We start from the raw sequence: 23,584 nt of genomic DNA, 5'->3' as shown, positions 1-23,584 counted from the left end.
ATATTATATTATATTATACTCAGTCTTATAGTAAAATAAGACCGGGTCTTATATTAATTTTTGCTCCAAAAGATGCATCAGAGCTGACTGCCTGGCTAGGTCTTATTTTCAGGGAAACATGGTAGGAAGATAAAAGAAATATTAAATTAGAACTAAATTTAAAGTGCCACCTCTAATTTTAAATGCTAGAATTCATTTTGATGTTCAAAGAGCTGAAGCCGTGGCTGCATTCCTTGATGCTTTGTAAAAGGTTGCTGGTAAACAGGAAACTAATGCTGCTTTCTTGAAAATACCATAAAGTAATTTAGTTTCCTAAATTACGGCCTCTAATTTCTTTTTCATTTTGCACTGCATTGTTTTCAGAACAGAGGGAGTATAAAACTGATGTTAGGAACAGGAAATGTGGAAAATATGTTTCTTGTCAATCTAAAATTTGAACATAAATGTATATGGAGAATAATTCCTTTGCAGTGAAATATGAATGTAAAGCTGGTAGTAGGCAAAGAAGACAGTCCCCTTTCATTGTAACCGGCAGTGCTCTTTCACTATAGTTTATTGGTCTTTAAATTAAACTTCTGTCTCATAATGCTCACCTTTTTGAGGATATTTCAGTTGAAACTATATTAATAAGCCTCTTCTAGTACTTCTGAAAATGAAAGGCCTTCTTTATATCATAAATAAACCTCAAAGGCTCAGAAATTCAAAACTGTTCTACAAAAAAGAAAGACTATTCTGCATTGTTCCATAAGGTAAAAGTAGATATGGAATTTATATATTAAGAATCAAAACAATGTTTCCCAAATTGGGGGGGAGTGCCAGTGTGGGGGTGTGGGTGGCCTAGCTGATGTTTCCAACAAATGGGAGAAACTATAAGCTCCCATGTAAAGCATTTTCAAGCATGTGGTACCCAACTCTCATAAATGATAATGAAGTTTTTTGCACTAAGTGAGAAGTAGGACTAGAAGACATACACCTTTTCCAATTCAAGGATTCTTTTCTACAAATCCAGATAACAGCATTCCTTTTTGGCTAAGTGATCAATTTTTCATTCTGCTTGGGTGAAATTTTTAAACAGCCAATAAAAATCAGAATTTACAGCACAGATAGTAAGGATTTAGTAAGAATTTTAGAATTATAATTTTCCTTAAGTGGAAAGAAACAATCTGGCAAAATAAATTACCAGAGAAACCTGAAAATAAACTTCTTGGGCTATACAATGTTGGGCCAGTGGAAGACAGAAAGGGCAGTGATAGTTTAGAGAAAGCAAAAGTAATTATTTTATTAATAACCTTCCACCTCTATTAATTGAGTAAAATCAAACACATTAACTTTTTTATTATGGTAATCATTAAACAAACATATTAACCTTTATGACAATACAACAGCAGCAACAACAATTCATTTGGGCTAATTCATTTATTCTGATAAACCTTACCAGGGAAGCAACCACATTTTACAGATAAAGATACTGATTCAGAAAACCTAATTAGTTACTCAAAAAGTGTTTACAGCTAATCTAGAAAGTCAAAATGTGCCCAGTTATTAAGGCCATCAGGTTTTGCTGGAATACATAATTGTATTCTGTACCTGCCCCAAAACTACCAAATTTGTCTTCAAATGACATTTACAAATTGTGTCTACCATACAAGCTATCACTGCTATTAAGATTTAAAAACTAAAAAAGGACTTTATGAGGACTGTAGCATTTCCTACCTTTACTAGAAGCTTATTTAAAGTAATTAAAGGCTCAAGAAATCAACTAAAATGGAGAAGCCTCTCAGGACCCTCATTCTGTTCCTTTCTCTAAGGCTAAGTCTAAGCTTATTATGTTTAAAACAAAACAAAACAAAACAAAACAAAAAACAAGCAGTTCTGCGTATAGAATTGGTATGTTTGATTCCAAAGTCCTAAAGAATCAAAATTACTTATTAGAATGACAAAAAAATACAAGAAATTCAATATACTTAAATTACATGGTCAACGATAATTATAAACTCAAATTTGTGATTAAAACCATTCAAAGAAAGTCATGTCAAATGTGAGAGTAATATCAACTGGTTTCAGTGTAAAAATTACTTACACAGTGAAATAATAGTAATCATTATTATTATAATGATAAAAGCAAACCAAATAGCTCACCCTTACAAGGTCAGAGTCGTCTCTCTTGTCACTTTTTTTCCCCGGCAAAGGTGAAGACATTGTGTAATCTTCATTTTCACTGTGATCCATTTCAGAACTATCAAGCCTTTTAATATAAACATTTGTAATTGTTATAATCAAATAACCTTAAAAACTTCTTCTGTTCTCTAGTGTAGCTTTATAGCTTTATAGCTTTATGAAACAAAGGTTCATTCTAGTCAAAACAGTATTGATTTTATACGATCATTATTTAGCACCAAATCAACAAGCAATGAAATATTTAACAAAACAGGAAAATCGAAAATCACAAATTTAGTTTTCTTCTTCAATCTTTCTAAAACCTAAATCCTATCTTTGAGTGGGAACATAAAGCAAACTAAACCTTTTCTTGCTAGGAAGTTGGACTGGTCTACATTATAGCTTGCCCTGTCCCCTGCCTCTCCTTTATCCCCATTCCATTTTTCCTTCTCACACTTAACACCCTCTAATATGCTAAAGTTATGATGTTTACTACCTGCTGACTACCTTCCCCTGCTAGAAAGTAAGCATGGATCCTCTGTCAATTTTACTTACCAATGTACACTAAAGCACTTGGGTCAGTGCCTGGCATGGACTAGGCACCCAACAAACACTTGCTCTCATGCACTGGTATAAAGGCTCAGTCTTCTGTCATCGGTGAGCTCATCCTTATTTAGTTTTAAAAACCATGTAAACATCACTGAATCCTGAATTTCAATCTCTGGCTCAGAAGCTGCCTTGAGCTCTAGAGACTCACATATCCAGTTGCCCACTCACTTGAATTTCTAATAGGCATCTAAACTTTAACACAGCCAGAACAGTTGGATATTCTTTTCCCCACCTTCCCAACACACACACACATAGACCTTCCCCCCCCCCCCCCGCCCCCAAGGATCCTACATCTCAGTTAATGGCACGACCATCTATAATGGAATTCAGGCAAAAAACCCAGGACACATCCTTATACCCTCCTTTCCCTAACTGTTCACATCTAATCCATTAGCAAGACCATTTGGATCTAGTGAGAAAATAAATCCCAAATTTATGTACCTACCATCTTCCTCCCTCTTCATCCCTTTCCTATGTTACTATTAGCTGACTCCTACTCAGGTTCTCTAACTCAATTCTAGCTCCTCTATTCTCCATAAATAATCAGGGCAATCTTTTAAAAGCACAAATTAGATCACTAGATTCCACAACAATACCTTCCAGTTGTACTTAAAAGTTAAATCCAAATTCCTTACATTACTCACAAGTCCAAACATCACCTGGCTACCTCTCCACTTCACCTCTTGCCATTACCTTTCTCATTCCTACTCTCTAACCAAGCTAATCTCTCCAACCAATCTGGCTCATTCTCTTAGAAAGTCCTAGTGAACAGTGGGAATTTGGAGAAAAAAGTGACAAAATAGTCTAGTCAAAGTCTGAAAGAAAGTTTAACCAAAGTATGATGAAAAAGTATAGTAGGGAAAGTAGGTGTCATTTGTTTTGAATAACAATGGGAGATGAGGACAGGGTAAAACAATAATCGTCTTGAAAGCAAACAGGGGAGCCAATTAAGATTTCTGAGCAATGGAATAACCTGAAACCAGAAACATTTAAAGAACTTCTCTAGCAGTGATATGATCTACATAGCCAGAAGAATAAGGACAGGAAACAGCCAAATACTACAATAACTAAAGAAAGGGAATGAATGAAATGATAGTAAAAAAGAGAAGTATAAAACATTGTAGAGAAAAACAGCTGGCAGAACCTAGCATGGGGAGAGTCAAAGACAATTTTGAAGCTCTTAGCTTAGATGATTTGGGTGAATTAGATCATCTTTGATTCTAACCAGGAATTCAAGGAGATAAACCAGTAATTTAGGAAATATTCTGGTCATGTTCTGGTATGAGAATGTCCACTAGAAAATGTCTACATGATATGGCTGAAGGGTCACTTAGGTATTAGCTGTTAATATGCATTAATATAGGAATCTCGAGTAAACAAGAGCTATAGACATAATTTTTGTTCTATTTCTATTGTATTATGTACCATTCAACAATTTATTAATTACAAGGAAATTAATAAGCTATTTTAGAATGTCTCCTCCCTTCTCTACTAATTAGTTAGAACAATGCAAAAGTCAACAGTCTTTCATAGTAGCTTAACAAAACCAATAAACAGTAGCAGCTTAGCCTGTACAAGGCTGTGCTGCTAACCAATGATGTACTAAGCACTATGCTAAAATGAGACAGTGAAATGTTTCCTTTTCTTCTTTCTTAAAAAGAAAAACATCTCCTAGAGAGCATGATTTAAAAGCACATTTTAAAAACTATTTTTAAACAACCAAAAAAGTTTATACATGTACATGGCAAAAAGAAACTTAAACCATACCAAATAGTATAAAATGATCTCCATCCTGCACTGGATCACCAGGAAGATGTGGTGTATTCTTACCGAAACTTTATGCATATACAGCAAATGGGAATACAGATCCTTTTTAAAAACTCAAACACTGTCATACTGTTCTATTTGCCTTTTCATTCAACAATGTATTGTAGAAATTCTTCATATTAGCTCCTATCTCATCATTTTTAATGACTGTGTATTCCACTGTATAGATGTACCATCATTTAAGTGTTACAATTGATAGATAATGGAAATTAGATTACCCCCACAAGCTAGAATATGGAAGGCTAGATGGAGTACCTACCTGAGCAAGGCCATTCATATGAACTTGTAAATGGCCACTGATATTAAATGGTATGCACTGATTTCCACTCACTGAGGTTAGATATTTTGAGTTATTTTAGTTCTCATAACCTTGTTGGGATCCGTAAATATAATCCTTACATTTACAAAAGGCTGATATTTCTTATGTACGTACCTCCCCTTTATTCTTCCTGGAGAGCTTGGGTTTGAGCTGCTGCTGGCATTGCTGACCGTTTCCATCCGGGATGACTTTGTCTGGGACTGTTTGCCTGCTGACGAGAGCGGCTTATTAACAGCTCCCAGAACATTGGTTGTTTTAGGCTGAAAGGAAAAACGCATGTCTCTTTCTATTTGATTAAAGCCCAAAGACATTAGTAAAGACAATAGTAAAGAACTATTAATAATGTCTCTAGCAAAGTATTTACAATACAAAACAAGAAAATGTGCCTATCCTTAAGCAAAATAGAATGATAAATTAAGTATCAGTTGAATGAATTAAAAACTGTATAGACAACCTAAGAGTCAAGTTTCTTAGTTATTTGGACGAAAAGGCTTACACAGAAAGTGAGAAAAAAAAATGAAACGTATAGTCAACAATGAAAATAGACAATTAGACTCTTGCTATGGAAGGACATCAGCAAATGCCTTTTAAGATTTATATCTTGATATTACAGGATAAGATAATTAAGGATCAAAGTCCCTAGAGCTTTATAATAAGCTAAAAAATAAGTCCATGTACTTTAGCTTACATCTACATAGTAAATATAACTATTTCTTACTAGTAAATGGAAGATATTTAATAATAATATTTTATAACTTTAGATATACCAATTCTTAAAGAAATACAAAATAACATAATTATGCCAATAATCACACTAAAATAAACTACTGCATAAAAATTAAAACAATTCTCAAAACGTACTTTTCCAGGAGTGAAAAATGATTTCATTTCTGGAGGCAGGTAATTTTTGGTGTTACTGAAGTTCTACAAGCAAGGGAAAAAGATGTAGTTGGTGAATACTGAAACACTATCTGTGACGAGGTTCAAAAGCCAACAGAGCATAGTGCCGCTTTGTTTTAAAGTATATAATAAAACACATATTTATTTAAACCAAATAATCAGTTGAAACACAAATTTCCACTGATTTCAATCACTGATTTCAAATATTATAAGCTTAAACTAACCTTGTACCAACTCCAATATTAACGAAACATATTCAAGTTCTAACATGCTAGAGTCTAAGAGTGCATCAGAAAGCACATGCTTCTGTAATAACTCCACAGAAGAGACCACATACACTCCTGCCATCTGAAACACAGCAGGTGAATGCTTACAAGCAGACAGCTGTTTTTAGTTACTGGGCGAATCTACAAGGCTGCTCCAAATTTCTATACACTAGTAAGATCTTAACTGGTATTTTGCTAAAAAAAGAAAAAAAGAAGGTAGTGGCAGTTTCTGTACTCGCAGTTACACAATAGGCCTAGGTATATTATGATACTCTAAGGGAGATGCTGGAAAACCTTTGACATCTCCTACAATATTTGAGTTTTACAATAGTGAGAACATTCCTGTCACATTACTAGGGTCTTGGGCCTGCGTCAAGTTCTCTGCTTGTCTCCTCACACCAGCTGTAGTCTCAGTGAAGGTCTTGTAACTGCTGTCAGCACTCCCCTCCCCTCCCCTCCCCATTTTGGGTCAATGGCCACTAACCCAGATCCAAGCGCTTTGCCCACCTTTCTGCCTGAGCCCTTAGACCGGTAGAACACTGCGCACAACTCTATGTCCTGCTAACTAACCTTGACCTTGCTCATGTCCTCCAGGTTGGCCTATATTCTGGCCTCGAGGCGCTCTGCCCATCACATTAGTAGTAGGCTGGTTCTCGATCCTGATTCTTTATGACCTTCCCACAATCTAGTGCTTAGACGTTTTAGTTCAATTTACACGAAAAATTCTCAAATAACTACCTTGTCAGGCTGGGTGAAAAAACGAGCTGGCAGGACTGGATCTTTGGGAGATTCCAAACTGTACGTGGTGCTCTTGGACATGATGATGTTCATGGCAACATCACACACAGTATACAGTTTCTGTAACGGCATGAGGCAAACGCGCTGCTTAAATTGGCATCCTAGTCTCGGCATTAGGAGTAGTTCCAGAACATACATTCAGTATGCAGTTTTCAGTGCAATAGTGCTAAGTTAAAATGCTCACACCACTGGTTTCATTAGTTTATTAGCAACAGTATTACTACTAATTCTATACTAGCAATTCTACATTAGTAAGTCTAATTATGACTAATAGAAATACTATTATTTACTACTAATAGAAAAGATAATATTTGACATTATCTACAAATACTACAGATGTTCCATCCGCTACATTCAAATGCTTAAATTGACATGGAATCATAACTATTTATAAAGAATTACATACTTCATTCATTTTTGTGTCATCTGGTCCTTGGGCATCTTTTGTTTGTTTAATATTTTCTACCATCTTTCTGATAAATGCATGGCTGTTATTTTCATTTTTAGCCATTAATATTTCTAAAACGAACCACAGACATCTAAGAAAAAAACAAAAAAGAAAGAGAAACAGAGAGAAAAATTGGTTGTTAAGTACAGATACAGTAATTCTAAATATAAATATAACGAACTCCGGGAGCGGAAAAAATTAAAAAGAAAACAGCTATAAGTCAACAGAGAAAAAAGATATGTCACACATACATATCACAACACATCAGCAATGTATGTTTGAGTTCATAAGAACCCTTCTCAAAGTCTCACTAATTTTCCCAGGGAGGAAGGTTAAAAAGAAATAAATGGTGGAATGAAGTGATCTTAACTTCTGGCTGTGACAGGAAGGGAAGACTGCTTAAAGGAATAAACTGGGCCACGAATAAAGTGAAGCCTCAAATACTCAAGACTGACTATAGTCCCAGTTGGAAGTCTTCAAGAAAACATAACTACCTTACTTAATAGTTAAGAATCTTCATCAGTAAATTAGAGAGGAAAAAGTCATGGCTGACAACTAAACATACTATCTTTGCTTAGAGGGAAAAATTAAAAGAAAGTTTTAGTTCTAAAGTTATCTCCGTTTTAAAGTTAATTACAAAAAAAATTCTAGTTTTTAAGAAAAAAACAAAAGTGCTTTGTCTCTGTAGTATACAGACCAAATGGGACAGAGTTATAGCACAGAGAAAAAAAGCAATGGCAGAAGAAGAGAGAAATGCTAAGCAAGGTATCCTTCTAGAAAGGAAAAAAATAACCTTCAGGATCTCAGGTCTAGAATAAATCCTTCTGGAGTGGCTGTCTCATAGACTGGAGCTACTCATGGCTGTACAGGGACAATTTAGAGATACAACCAAAAATGTTCAGTAAATTCTAAAGAGTATTTCATCTGTTCCAAATTTCAACTGTCTCTGGAAAAGGGGTTGTTAGAAGTTTTCATTAGTTATAATTACTCTAACATAGAATTCATTTTGGGAGACCTAATTGCTTATTTTTTAAAAACAGAAACTGTGCCAAGTTATCAGTAATTTGATTTTATTTTCTTGAAGCATCTCAAATATTTAACTTTAAAATATTTCTATGACTTAAGAAATCAAGAGTTATTTTCCTTTAATAGGAAGCTAAAGGCATAATAAATTAATTTAAAATCACAAAGTCATCCTTTATTGTAACAGAAAAAGGACCAGGGTCTCAAACTTATTTAAAGAACTATGCTTTTCTTATAAAAATTCCTCTAAATATCATTATAGTCCTCTATTCCACACCTAGACACATATGCTTTTCTGGCCTCTCAATAATAATCTCTGAAAAAATTACAACTGTAATGAACTTTATTTAGAAAATCAATGAAGTAGTAAGTGAGAGTCGTCCCTTATTATCAACTTGGCCTATTATTAAATTAGGCCATTTTCTAGTTCTTATGGAGGAAAATAAGTTACTGCGTAGAAAGTGTGTTTATTGTGTGAATACAGGAGAGCATTACTTCCCTCCACATGAGAATCTATACAAAGTTTTAGAAGAAGGTAGGAAAAGAACTGGAATGGAAACTTTTAATGGATTGCTTCAATAGAAAAGAAATGCCAGACTGGTAGAGAAATGGAACAGTATACAGTAATTATGCTAAACTAAGTTTTGGGAAATTATGTAAGAAATGAAATATGAAGAGGTGGTATGAAAAAAGAAAAATAAGAGAACAAATAAGGGGAAGAACCTTAAATTCCTAAGAAATGAAAGAAATCTAACAAACTAATTACAATTGAGATTCCATTATCAGCAGGAAAAGGGAAAAAAACTTTCAGAAAACAGGAAAATGGGATGGAACAAGTCTTACTCTTTAACATCTTTAAGTTGTTCAATATCCTGTACTTTGACATAATCTGGGTCATGTGCCAAAAGGTGAATTGTATATGGAACAACATACTCTGGTAGAAGAGACAATAGTTTTTCTGAAAAAGAAAAAAAAAAGAGAGAGAAATAAAACAAAAACAAAATAAAAACATCCAGGTTAGAAAATCAAATCTTACTGACTCGCTCTCTTTCTCTCTCTCTGATACTATTATTTCCTGCATCCCAACAGTACCACAATATGGCTAGAAGAAAAATATATTGAAGTACCCAGTTGAGGTACACCATAAATTAAACAGTTTACTCATCCATCCATCCATCCATCATGTCCAATACTGAAATGCCTATTAAATGCACCATATGCTGAGGTCACAGGACAATTCTTTCAGTTTTCAAATGCATATGGGAAAAAAGTGACCCAAACAAACTATGTCTAAGACTAAGAAAGATAAGATCTATTTTTCTTATTATAAATAGCCCTATGTTCAACATTCCCTTGTAAGCTGCTGAGCAAAATGAAAAACTAGTACATTTTTAGAGTTAGTGTGGCACAACAGTAGAGAGTAAAGATTTTTGATACTATTTGTAGTATCAAAGTAAAAAGTATTTGATACTATCTGTAACAGAAGAATAGATATAAAAGAACAAACTTAAGAGTTTCTAGGACATTTTAAGTAAAAAAGAAACATTTTTATAGTTTAAAAGATTTTTGTATTTTGACTGAGATCAGCATATTCCATTACAGGTTAGAACTGTAACCTTAACTAACTTTAATAAAGGTTATCTAAAAAGGCCAGACTGCATATTCTGAACATATCCTTTTACATTTCCTAGCTTCAAAATAAAATTTTAAATTAGATGTTCAACCTGGAGTACAATAATATATGTGTCAATGAGGTACCAAGTTCTATTTCTATTGCTGAACTCAAAGAGAATAGTCTGTGTGTAATGCCATTCATTTCAAGGCAGGTATGGAAGAAAAAAGTACCAAGGTTCAAAATTCAGTGAAACTCAAATTAAACTCTACCAAATATTTATTGACTGCTTACAATTTTTCAGGCTTACTATTTTAAATATAAAGATGAATAAGACTAGATAGAGCCCTAAAGCATGAACGGAGACAGAAGCTACACCTCAGTGTGGAAGGGGCCCTAACTTAGGAACAGCTAACAGCTACTGAGTACATCTTTGGACCATGCATTACGCCAGTTATATATGTAACTGTTTAATCCTCATAACAACCCTAAGAAATGAGTATAATTATACCAATTCTACAAATAAAAACTAAGGCTCACATTGCTAAAATAACATGCCCAAACACAACTGGTAAATGGCAGAGGTGGGATATGACTGCAGAGCACTCATTTTTAAAAAGATGAGGAAGGAAGAGAAAGAAAGAGGGTCCCAGTGATGTGGTAACACCAAAAACTATGTATTTTAAAGGATCTAAATGGTGCAAACCACACTTGTTGGTTTTGTTTGTGTTTGTCTGGAAGGGGGAGGCAATTTCCAGACAGAGTTGACAACAGGGAAAATGGATGGCTGAACATGTTTCAAATAATCCTGAATACAAGGAGCATGAAATTTATAGGAGGGAGTGCTAAAGCTTGAAACTCAGGCTGAGTGTGAACTATAAAGGGCTATGTTACTGAGATTCAACTGGATCCTATGAACCATGAAGAACCAGCACAGATTTCAAGCAGTCAGTGATTCTAAAGCAGTCCAGTCTGCTTTAGAAAGGTAATTCTGCTAGCTGTGTGGCACAGCTGGAGGTGGGTCAGGGGCAGGGAAACACTTACACAGGGATATACATCAATCCAAGAGAATATAGCAGGGTGGGAGAGCTGAGGAGAAATGTTCCAAATAGCCAGAGGAAGAATGAAGGATTTGGTGACCAATGAGAAGGGGGAAAACGTATTTCTTGTGACTTGGAAAACCGGATGATTTTAATGCTGTTAAATAAGTTGTAAAGGTCAGAGAGGCACAAAAACTAATAACGTGGATATGGTGAAGTGAGCAGATTAAAAATAGGCACAGAAACATCTGATATTAACGTCAGCTACAGGTGAGACCAACCAGCAAAGATCAAAGACCTGTATTTTTTTAAAAACAGTATTTTTTTGAAAGACAGTACAAACTGCGGCCCGCGGGCCAACTGTGGCCCATGATCCATTGTTAATTGGCCCGCAGCAAATTCCAAAAATATATTTAATTTACTTAAGTAAACCAGGTGAGGCAATACGTACTTCACCTCAAGTGAGTGGCCCGGCTGTTTGTGTATTTTACCGCATATGGCCCTTGTTGAAAACCATTGAAAAAAGTTTGGACACCCCTGACTTAGACTATGTATACAAACGTACACATTTCACTGTTCTATTAAAAGTACCTCCATGCAATGTCACTGCTTGTTTCCCTTGGCCATTTCGTCAGTTACACAGAGATAATGGGTTGATATTTAAATACCCACACATCTGTATTTTAAACATGAACTTTTTAAAGGAAAAGCTATTATTGAAAAATGGTAACTTCTTATTCAATGAGTGTTGATTAGAATATAATAACAGTAACATTGTTTTGTGTTCTATAAAACAAAAGTGACAGGCAGGAAAGTAGACTTCTCCTTCTCATGTATGCTCACCACTAACAGCTGCGTGTTGCTTCAGATACTCGCGTCGCACGTTTATGTTTTTTACGAGACACTGCCTGGCGTGAGCTCTTCTCTCTTTCACAGGGTCTTTGGCACAGAGTGCACAGATTGCCATGTACTCGAGGGGAAGCCGCAATCGGGAAAGGCCTTTGTGAAGTTTCTGAGCAAATACTTGTCTTACTTGGTAGCACTCGTCCTGTGAAGACACAATTATTCCATCCCACATGTTATCCACATGGCAGCAAAGAGTAGTAACTTAAGACACAAAATCTGCTATCTCAGTAACCAGAGGGGTAAACGCAGCAAGTTTATCCATGACCATTGCTTCAGCTCACAAGACTGAGATATTGTGACAAGTTAATTTATACGCTGGAGTATTTACCTGGACCCTAGTTACTACCAGTTACATGTGTCAGAAAATAATGACGGTACTTCTAAAACAGATAAAACTTGTAAATATAAATCCACCCTAACTTAAATAAAGTATGAAAAAAATAGTTTCAACACAATCTCATAGTTAGCTTTTTCATTTACCGAGAAACATAAAACTGTCCTATTTACATATTTTAGTTCTACTGTTTTTTTTAAAAAAAACTATTCGAAATAAAATGCACAACTTTGAAGGCAAGCGTTACTAATTAATTTGAGAAACACAAAATTACTTTTTGTCCCACCAATCTGCTCATTACCCTGCCTCTGCTTTCCTCATCCCCCCTTCTCCTAAACCACCCACGGGCACTCTCCTAGCTAACAACTCCTCATGGTCACAACAGCTCCTGTATCCTCCAGAAAGCTGCAATCTCCACTCTGCATCCACCTGTGCCCTCCTGGCCTTCTGTGTGTCTCCAGCATCGCATTTAGTACACAGTATTAAATCGACCAGTTTACATCTCTGTCTTACCCATTGGTGCTCGTCCCTTCAAGGTAAGAACTATGCTTTTCCTCAGCTTTGTGCCTCTAAGCCAAGCACAGTACCTAACAGATTATCAGAATTTATTCTAAACTATAGGGAAAAGCGCGGTATGACCTTTGAATCACATGAGACATACAGTGACCTTCCATGTGACCCACAAAGACCTTTAAAATTATACCTTACTTTCCACCAATTATAACAAGGTGTGGAGTAGTTCGTATTCTTGCAATTTTATGTACATTATTTCTTCTATCTTAGAATGTTCATTTTGTTTTTCTTCAAAACCTAGGTCATGACATCTTGCCCTCCTTATCTTTAAATCCTTATTTTATGTTATCTTTTTTCATTTAATTTAAACTTCAGTTTCTTATAATACCAAAACCTTTGTAAAAAGTAGTCTAGCTTTCCCAGAAATACTGTCTATTATCTACCCTCACATTCCATGAAACAAGGTTCAAGGTAACTCACTCCTTCCTCAGTATCCCTCCCATGGGGAAGAAGAATCTTCATCATCAATTATGTATTATAAAAACACCAAATTACAAACTGTATTAAGTGAACATATCACAAGTATATTCACATATGAACAGACCACTTGTTAAAAAATTAATCTCCACTCAAACATCCCTGGCCTTAGATGCATTCCAACCAAGACCATGTTTTTGTCACTCTCACCAGTCATTCAGGATCCAGTAACACAATGTAAATTAATTATGTCAATTGTGAATCATGGCAAAAGTAGTAGGATTCCAAAAAGTCATTAAAATGCTGTTAGAGAAGAACTGTCAAATCATGCGAGACAACTGACAGTTAACGAAAGATGAGAAATCTGATGATGATGACGCAAAAGACACATCAAAAGAGAATCAGCTGAACAAAGACTTAGAAGATGTACTCCTGGGAATGGAGGAAGTCTTCAAATACTTGTTCTATGCAAAGATGACTATACTTTTGACTGTTATAAAAGTTAAGTGTAAAGGACAGAATAATACAATTTTTATCAGGAAAAAACACTCTCAAAAAAGCAAACCTTTGATACTTTCATGGTTACGGTTATACCAATAATTGGCTCAGTATTTTTTAAAAAAGGAGATGGTGTCTCATCCGACAAAATATTTTTCCCCAAAATAAAGTTCCAATCAAAGCTTTTATTCACTACTCAGTATGAATAAAGTCTGAATTTTGAGTAGTCTGCATCTTAAGTAAATTTACATTTAGTGGCCTTTTCTGGTACAAATTATCCTTAGGAATACTTCTAGAATCTTGTAAACAATTCAATTACTTTGTATGCTGCATTTATTATCAATATGTATTTGTATTTTCTGTTTTCTAAGGTTACCTTCTTGGGGGGCTGAAGCCATGAGTTACTCATCTTTGTATTTACATAGCTGTACACAGTAAATTTGAATTGCAAATTCTAAAATACCTTGTTAATTTATTAGATAATGTTAAGATTCATATTATTGAATTTCCACCAGATTTACTTTCTACTCAAATACATGACAATGGTCTTGAGATACAATACTGCTTTTAAAGAACCCAATGCCAGAGAAACCACAGGCACATAAAGAACTACCGCACAAGGCATGTATATATCAGAGGACTGCAGATAATACCCACAGGAAATCAAAAGGAGAGCAGCTGTAAGAATCAGAGCAAGTTTTGTGCAGAGGATTGTGTCTAATCCTTGATTTGCAGAAAGGGTTGGATTTGGATGTGTAGAAATGGGAGGGTGAAAAGAAAGTTAGAGGCAGCAAACTACAGGCACACGAAAGAAAAAAAAAAGGTTCAGTTTCACTGAACTGAGCAAGTAGGTAAAGCGTAGTGTACTAAACAAGAATTTTAAATATATGTTTGAGTCCAAATATTACAAGGGCTTGAACAGCAAGTTGTAAAAGATATGTGACTTTTTCTGAGTATAAGCCGCTACATATTTTTGCCGAGGGGAATAACATGATCAGAACCGTGAGACGGAAATTCAATCAACAATAGAGAAAGTCTCACAATAATCTACATGACAGCTACTGATGGTTACAGCAATAAGAATTAAGAAGATACGAATAAAAAGATATAATAGATATCACAAGACAGAATTATCTGCACTTTTGCAATAAGGTGCAAGGGCAAGCAAACAGTCAAATATAAATCTTCTTGTAGGTCTAAGAAATGTTAGTCATATTTACTTAATGCTATTGAGGCTCTACAGTCAGAAAAGAGTAGATCTGGGAAATATTATGAATTCAGTCTTATAGTCATTGAATATTAAAATTTGAAAATTCTGTTTAGCATTAAAAGTGGGACTGAAGGCTTAAAAAAAAGTTATTGTTGCTAGTACAGGAATGACCTACATAAAAAAATAAGATGGCCAAAGAAGAATGTATAAGGGGAAAAGTTAGCCATGGAAAGATCCTCGTAGAACACATGCATCGCAAGGAAAAGAGAAGAGTCAGAAAATGTAGTCAGAGAAGCACAACAAAAATCAGGGGACAGAAACCAAATAGAGTTTCAAGAAAAAAGTTGCAATGAGCTGTGTCAAATGACACAGGAAGGACATGGCCAATGAAGACCAACGTCATTGGATTTAGGGACTTTAATAGAGCATTTCTAGAAAATAGTGCAGGCTAACGAGTGTGAGATAAGAGGGTGAGAGACAAAGATACAGATTACTTTCTTGAGGTTTGGAGGTTTAAAAATAAGAGACAGGCATGTGGTTTAAAGGATTAGGGAAACATTTGGTTTAGAATAAGGTAACCTCATATGTTTGTAAATTGTGAGAATATGCTGATAATTAACTTCTAACCATTAATTCATGCTCCATAGTCAACAGACTTCCAAAGCAATCGTGTAACTTAGGCAATCTGAACTTCCGCCTTAGGAATCTGGTGACTGAGACAGTAGTAGGTAACAAACACCATGCTAGAAAAGAAAGTCTCTAGAAGTTTAATAAGTGCAAATGATTTTCACACATGGTGGAAGTTTAACATATGTTTGCACATACTGTTACACAAAATTTCAAACAAAGCCTCTCTTTTTACATGTTTCCATATTTTCTTGGTTTTTAAAAAATGTTCTACTTCAATACTAATAGCACCAATACCCTAAGAAATATCTGACCAAGAATCTGATAAATCAACAGAATGCAGGTATTACCAATTTTAAAAAATAATCACATTGGATGTTTTCTTCTACGAAATTTAACACATACTTTAAAAATTTTCACCTTCTTGCAAAATAAGATTATCTCCAAAATTAAGGGGGAAAACTAAACCAGAAATTCCTGGGCTCCTCAAAAATCTCATTTCTCAAGTGGTTTAGTCTAATATCTGAATAACAACACTAAAACTAAAACAAATTATCAACAGGATTTGGAATAACTTTTAAAGACTGCAAATAACCAGAAATTGACAAAATGATTACAATTAAAAAATAGGTAATAGTTTATATGTAGGGTTACACATAGCTGCAATTTTTAAATAAGCAGATGGAAGGGGGATAGAAAGAAAACTTACAACAATCCTTGAAATAAATGCCAAATTCTTACACATAGACTGGAAAAGAACAGGAAAACTAAGTGTAAAATAACCAAATTATGAATGAAAAACTCATACTGGAACATCATATTTACTACCATGGAAGCCCTTTTTCTTTAGTTTTCTCAACGATGCCAGTAACTTATAAAGTTATATAGTTCAAATATTATGTTTCTCTAATATGAAACCCACAAGACTGGAATATGAATCCATTAACATCCCTGTTAATAATTTGAAATTTAAAATGAGTAATAAAGAATGCTTCTTACCAGAAATTAACATCGTTATTATAAAACTATAAACTTCCATATTTTTTCTTCCTTTGAAAAATTAAATATATTCAATGCTCATTATGTGCACATTCTGCATTTGTGAATTTACCTACTCACTAATATTTATTTGTATACCCCCCAAATCAGCACTTGTGACGTTTTCACAGTCATTCCTGAGTGAACGCACTGAGCAGCCAAAATGTGAGCTGCGGTGATGTGTCCAGTGGAGGCTCAACAAGGCCATGCTCTGCCCTCTGGTTTCAGCACTCACTATAAACGATTGTCCTTTTGGTGGTATGTAGTGCCACATTTTTCACATTTTTGTACTTTTTGTTGCTGACTGTTGTTTAAAATAGCTTCCAAGTAGAGTGTTGAAGTGTTGCCTTCTAAGGGCAAGAAGGCTGGGATGTGCCTTCTGGAGAAAATCCGTGTGTTAGATAAACTTCCCCCAGGCATGGGCCGGCCCGGTGGTTCAGGCGGTTAGAGCTCCATGCTCCTAACTCCGAAGGCTGCCGGTTCGATTCCCACATGGGCCAGTGGGCTCTCAATCACAAGTTGCCAGTTCGATTCCTCGAGTCCCGCAAGGGATGGTGGGCTCCGCCCCCTGCAACTAAGATTGAACATGGCAACTTGACCTGAGCTGCCGCTGAGCTCCCAGATGGCTCAGTTGGCTGGAGCGCATCCTCTCAACCACAAGGTTGCCAGTTCCACTCTTGCAAGGGATGGTGGGCTGTGTCCCCTGCAACTAGAAACGGCAACTGGACCTGGAGCTGAGCTGCGCTCTCCACAACTAAGACTGAAAGGACAACAACTTGAAGCTGAACGGCACCCTCTACAACTAAGATTGAAAGGACAACAACTTGACTTGGAAAAAAGGCCTGGAAGTACACACTGTTCCCCAATAAAGTCCTGTTCCCTTTCCCCAATAAAATCTTTAAAAAAAAAAATAAAAAAAACAACTTCCCTCAGGCATGAGGCGCAGTGCTGTCGGCTGTGAGTTCAATGTTAAGGAAACACCTATACCTATACATTAAACAAGGTCATGTACCGACCGACGGATAAAAAGGTTGTGACTAGACACCTGCAGGAACCACCCGTCTGTCCCCTGTGAGCAATGGTTCGGTATTTGCTAATTCAGTGCTTGGAATGACTCTGTGGAACAGAAGTACTACAAGTAATAAGAATCAACTGTACCATGTTAGCAACCCAAAACTCAAACGACAGTTTTAGAACTTGGAAATGTTTCTCCTCCATAACATTTCCAAAACAAGATATACACATTCAAGATGTGTAGCTCCACGTCACTGAGGACGTTTTTCTTCTACAGTCAGGACCCCGCAGACTCCTGCTCCGTGCAGCCCTCCTTACATTGATTGCTAACGCGCACAGCTGGTACTGTTCCAGCGTGATGATTTCATGGTAGCAGGGTTCCTGCGCCAGCTTCACAATAGCGCTCCCAGCGGCGAGCCGCAGGCGTGACATGTCTGGTTTACTGGAAAAGAAGCAAAAGCAAGTGTAAATTACATTTCCAAATATCCGCACCCAAACATTCCTGCTTTCTATAGCTAATTTTGTAACAATTCCTCTGGCCAAGAAAAGGGCAGAAAACAAGTTAGCGATACAAAATGAACACTATACTGTGTTGATCTGATTTTGGAAGGTAGTGTCTAATATTACTGAGTTCTTCTCTGGAATGTAAGTCTGTGCTAAAGTCATTTAATTCTTTCATCCTACAAAAATAGCTTTCACCCAAGCCTGGAAAAACATTTATTTGTTAGCTTAGTTGTTATGCGTTTGCTTACAGATTAGGCATAAAAATGTCCTAACTTGCTAATCAGTCAACTGAAACTACTGCGCTAAGTACAAAAGTAGAATGAAAGCACGTGAGTGGATAAAACACTACCATTTTCATCTGTAATTCAACTTTTCCAAGAGGCTCCTTTAAGTTTAAGGAAAGAAAGCTTCTGCTAAATGGGACACACTTTACAGATTAGCAACTTCTTGACTAGTAACTACATCTGAACAACCCTTCCACATTAGATGATTTACAGGATCTTGGAGGAAGGAGGGAAAGTTGTAACTTAGTCTTCCAAGATCTAATATCTAGTTGGTTTAAGCCCCTTCTTTTCTCTCTCTAAGGATTATGTAAAAACACTGACTGAATGCATGACACCACTAATGTGTTCTCAAGTCACAGGTCTCAGAGCTGGTTTTCATTTCATCTATAGTAACATCCTACGAGCTGTTCTGAGGTAAATCACTCCACCACTGTTTTCTTGTTGCAGTTTATTTAGTATAAAAAGAAATAGTTATAATTAAATACTTTACAACTAAGTTTCTGAAGACCAGGTTTCTATATAAAGCCTTGTTTAAACCTGCAGAACCAATGCAATTCACATCCACTTGCAGAATTCAAGCACACATTTAATTTTGTTAAGGAATACCATGAATAAAAACAAATGAGATGAGATCTAAATATGCACATAATAATGTAATTAATAAATTAAAGGGCAAAAATGTATTCATACTAGGGAAATTTTTTTTCCTCCCGTTATTACGTAAATCCTAAACACTAGCATATACAAATTGTAAAAGTAGAGAGGTGAAGACAATTCATTAGACTAAAAGAAAGTAGACAGACGAGTTGTACGTGTGGAATGGTACACAAAGTTTTATGCAAAAAGTACACCAGGAGCAAAACATACAAGAAGAATAAAAATGAAGATAGAAAGGGAGAAAGCAGCTGGCAGTCACGTTTTTTTTAATACTCTCTCAAAGTCTTTAAGCTAGCAATGTTAAGTGGGGAGGAGTTATCCTCTTATTTTTTTATTACCAATTAGAGGCAATAAATGGCACTTGTGTTTCCACAGAAGCCCAATTTCTAAATTTTAGCTAGCCTGACATAATAAGCACTACCACCATCAATACTTGTAATTACTATGTGCTAGGCAGTGTTTTAAATACCTTAAATATACTAACTTATTCAATTATCATAAGAGCTAGATTGATAGGTTATAATCATTCTCTATGAGGAAACTGAGGCACAGAGACATTAAAGTAACTTGCTAAAGGTCACCTTGTTAGTAAGTGGTGGTGTCAGGATTCGATTCTGGGCTCAGTGTCTATGTTTCCAAACACTATACTACACTACCTCTTTCAAAGAAAACAAAAACAAAAAATGTGTTGAGAAAAATTGTTTTATTTGCATATATTTATACTTCTGGAAACAGATTCAATAAGTTGCCTTCTACCTAATCTGTTCTTTTTCTTTTAGACATTAACAAGAATATAAAACACCAGTTACTTATTGGTACACTAACATCTTCACACTAGATACTCAAGTAAGTTAATAATTTTTAAAATAATTACGATGTATAGTAGTACCTGCACCAGACATGTGCCTGCCATTCTGAAATAAGCACTGTACAAAAGTATATTATAATAAAATATATGGATACCTACAAAGCAATATTATTTTTTGAAAAGAAACTGAACCATTCAATAATTACACCAGAGGTTGATATTCTGTGCAATCCAAAGAACTCTGAAATAATAATTACATACCTAATTTTCCCCTGTTCCGTCAAGTCTCCATCACTATGCAATATTGTTGTTAGTAATCTTAAGGTAGAAGTTCCTGATTTACTGTGATTATTCTTCATTCCAAGTAGCCATCGAACCATCATTTTAATAGCCTGAATCTATTTAAAAGACAAATCAACAAATAAAACATTCCTGCGTTTTAAAGAAATTCTGTATCAACCTTAAAAAAATGAAAAAATGTTTTTAATTGATGCTTAAGGAAAAAAGGAAGATAATTATTCTTTTCCACATATATGAAGATAACTTGGAATATTTTAAAGATGCCTCACCCCCCCTAGGCGATTGACAAATGAATGATTTAACTAAGAACTAGTTTTTTGTGTGTGTTTTTTTTCAGTTTCCCCAACATACACTCTACCCTTTAGAATCCACAGTAAACTCATGATAACAGAAAAGTTAAGTTCCCAACTGTGTGTGAACTGTATTCAATTTTTTGTGTCTCATTGACTATACCACCTCACATTTGTACTGTATTTTGTAATTACGAGGTACCTAAGTACTTTAATATCTTTAATGTTTGCCAACAACCCTTTTTGAAGGGGTGCATTTTATCTCCTTCTCACATATTATCTTAGCTTTTTACAGCTTCAAGTCTCTGAGGTTAAGTGGGTCTTGAACAGTGGCATGTGGCAGATACTCTTAAGATCCCTTTCCTGGGCCACATGGTGAGCATGAAGTCTAATGCAGGTGGCCTGCCTTGCGGTCTAGTACTGCTCACCTATACGGAACTGCTGCTTGAGACCAATGCTGAGAGAACAGGTTTATACTGGAACTTACAAGTATCAAGCGTCATTCAATGCTAAAGGAAGGGCTACTCTACAGGTCTACAGAAATAGAATCTGAAGCTGGAATGTGATAATTAATATATGAAATATAAACACAGACACACACACACCCTGAAAACATTTATAAAAAATGACAACTAGAAAAACAGCAATATTTAATATATTGGTTCCTGGCCTTCGCACCTTGGGCAGTGGACTGAGGTGAGGTCTACAATTATAGATAGATTATTGATGGTTTTAGTAAATCTATACTCTACACTGGTGATGAACATTCTTTTATGTGTAACTTCTTATTCAAGGAACTATAGGTTGAATTAAAAAAAAAATTAAAAAAAATTTTTTTTTATCAAAACCCATAGAAAAGATAAACAGTCTTAAAACCTGGATAACCATCTTTACTGAATAGGAGAATGTATATAAGAAAACTAGCACTGTCTTTTGCCATTAAAAGGTTGAGATCAAGAAGCAGCAACTTGGAGTCAGTCTTCAAACTTTTTCTTCACAAATTGGATTATGTGCAGCTACCCTCAAGGCCTTTGGTTTCTCAGTATTGCCCTATTCTCTCACAACACATGGGCGAATGTATATTAAAAACCTCAATGATTTTAATAGCCATATATCTCTATAATAGGAATAGAAATTTTGACACCTATAATAAGAATACATTAAATATATTAAAATCAACAAATCTATGAATATTACTCACTTTGACCATTGTCTCGGGAGAAACTTCTTCATCTGGAACCCAAAGTTTAGTTGTCTTTTTTCCTGGAAGCTAAAAAAAAAATTAAGGACTTTAAAATGTGAATGTGCCTTCTCATGTTTAGTTTTTAGTAAGTGAATGAAATCGTTATCTTTTGTAGTGCCGGTTATTATATACGACTAAAATACTGTATCTAACCCTATTATTCAGAAAGGTTGAAAAGCCTGTCTTCACTAGTACCCACAGAGCACTGCATGTCCTCACCAGTTGGTTCTTTCTAGGTGTGAGGTCGGGCTGACTTTAACCTCTTTCATACACTACTATAAATAGCCCCTGTTGAGACTAACGGTTCATTTATTTAAGGCAGCTGGCAAGGTCTAGGATTGGGGAAAAAAAAAAAAAGTCAAGGGAGCCAAAAAGTGTAGTTCTTAAATAAGGGAAAAGATATATACAAAAAATCTTGAACAGGGAAAAAAAATTAGAAAGGTTTGCAGTTAAAGATAAGTAACAGAAAACACGCATTAATATCTTCCTGCCTAAATCCCACCAAAATGGCCACACACACACACACACACACACACACACACACACCACAACACCCAGGGCTAGAAAACAAAAGGGACCCAAAAGGCCAGAATCATAAGAAAATTTTGAAAAACACAAAATACACAGTAAAAAATTCAGAGAGCTAGAGGGCTTATCACAGTATATATAATCCTGAAATGATAAGCTGCAGGTACTGAGAGATGTGATTTTACAGTGGCAGCCAGGAAATTAAAGTAAGGTGACAAAACAGATGAACCCAGTTTGGAAGAGTGGAGATGTCATTTGTACCCCCAGCTGATACATGTGATTTCCAGAGGCAACCTAGGAAACAGAAATCAAATAACACCTCAGGGAACCCCCTGGTATTAGGATAGTTACCTGCAACATCTGGGAGGCAAACTCCCTAAATACAGAGTTGAAAGATTTACATACTGCTTGAGAGCAATTCTTTAGTTGAGAAGTACCTTCAAAGTATAAAGGGGAAATCATGAAAAAGGAATCACAAGAGAAACATTCTGATGAAATTTCTGAACTAAGGATGTCAAAAAGAAAAGCTTCCATGAGACAACCTATCCAAAAAAAAAAAGCAAGAATCAGATCAACTTCAGATTTCTCAGCTGCAAGCCTAGACTCCAAAAAACGATGCTGTGAATTTTCTGCAGCGAAGTGATTTGAGACATAGAATTCTAGTATTTAAGAATAAGGGGGGAAATATTTTCAGAAATCGAAGACAGAGAGAAAGTTTCCAAATTATAAGCCATTTTGAAAGAATTACTCGAAGATATACTCCACGAAAATATTTAATTCACAAAAAAATTCAATCTGCATAAATTATCACAAACAGTAAAAACAAACAAATGAAAGAAGTTATCCTAAATAACACCAACAGACTGTCAGGTGGGTTCAAAAATAATAAAACAAAACTAAAACAGATGTGAACAAAACCAATGACAGAAAAATCTAAAAATAATAGGATGGAAAAGCATTAAATGGGATATGGATGAAAAGCATTAAATGGGATATGGATTTATATGGGATACCGATGTAAATAAGATATTGATGTATTTAATAAAAAAATCTTACATCACGATAAAATTCATGAACATTTTACACAACTAGCAGAATATCAAACTAAAACAAAACAAAAATTATTTTTGAAAAATATTCAAAAGGTTCACTATCACGGAAAACTTGAAAATAACTCTTTCTAAATCTGATAGAAGTTGAAATGAAAAAAGGTATAGGAAATACATGCAGAAATAAAAGGAATACATAAGGATAAAATATTCAAGGATTAAAAATAATCAAAGCTGGCATTCTTCATAAATATATTTAAAAATAAAAATAAAAGAGTTTAACAAGAAAGACAAATATAAGATCA

The 23,584-nt window shown here is 35.2% G+C and overlaps 1 protein-coding gene across 5 annotated transcripts in view; it reads right to left on the bottom strand.

Annotated features, from left to right (window-relative positions):
* PDS5B (PDS5 cohesin associated factor B) overlaps nt 1–23,584 on the bottom strand; it is a 160,466-nt gene that overhangs the window by 7,741 nt on the left and 129,141 nt on the right. For 3 of the 5 annotated variants that reach the window (XM_019736558.3, XM_019736559.3, XM_019736562.3), the window contains exons 22-31: nt 21,661–21,729; nt 20,131–20,267; nt 17,935–18,058; nt 11,843–12,047; nt 9,191–9,305; nt 7,283–7,415; nt 6,817–6,936; nt 5,774–5,836; nt 5,027–5,172; nt 2,140–2,245 (exon numbers count right to left, since the gene is read on the bottom strand). In XM_019736558.3, coding sequence (XP_019592117.1) covers nt 2,140–2,245; nt 5,027–5,172; nt 5,774–5,836; nt 6,817–6,936; nt 7,283–7,415; nt 9,191–9,305; nt 11,843–12,047; nt 17,935–18,058; nt 20,131–20,267; nt 21,661–21,729 — 1,218 coding nt within the window. The remainder of the gene's footprint in view (nt 1–2,139; nt 2,246–5,026; nt 5,173–5,773; nt 5,837–6,816; nt 6,937–7,282; nt 7,416–9,190; nt 9,306–11,842; nt 12,048–17,934; nt 18,059–20,130; nt 20,268–21,660; nt 21,730–23,584) is intronic. The other 2 variants (XM_019736560.3, XM_019736561.3) reach the window with 1 other exon arrangement.

This window comes from Rhinolophus sinicus, chromosome 16 (assembly GCF_057876585.1).
Source record: "Rhinolophus sinicus isolate RSI-liver-muscle chromosome 16, RSI-T2T, whole genome shotgun sequence".
In the NCBI taxonomy this organism is placed as follows: domain Eukaryota; kingdom Metazoa; phylum Chordata; class Mammalia; order Chiroptera; family Rhinolophidae; genus Rhinolophus; species Rhinolophus sinicus.
Note: the sequence above shows the minus strand (reverse complement) of the source record. Positions and strands in the feature narration are given on the sequence as shown.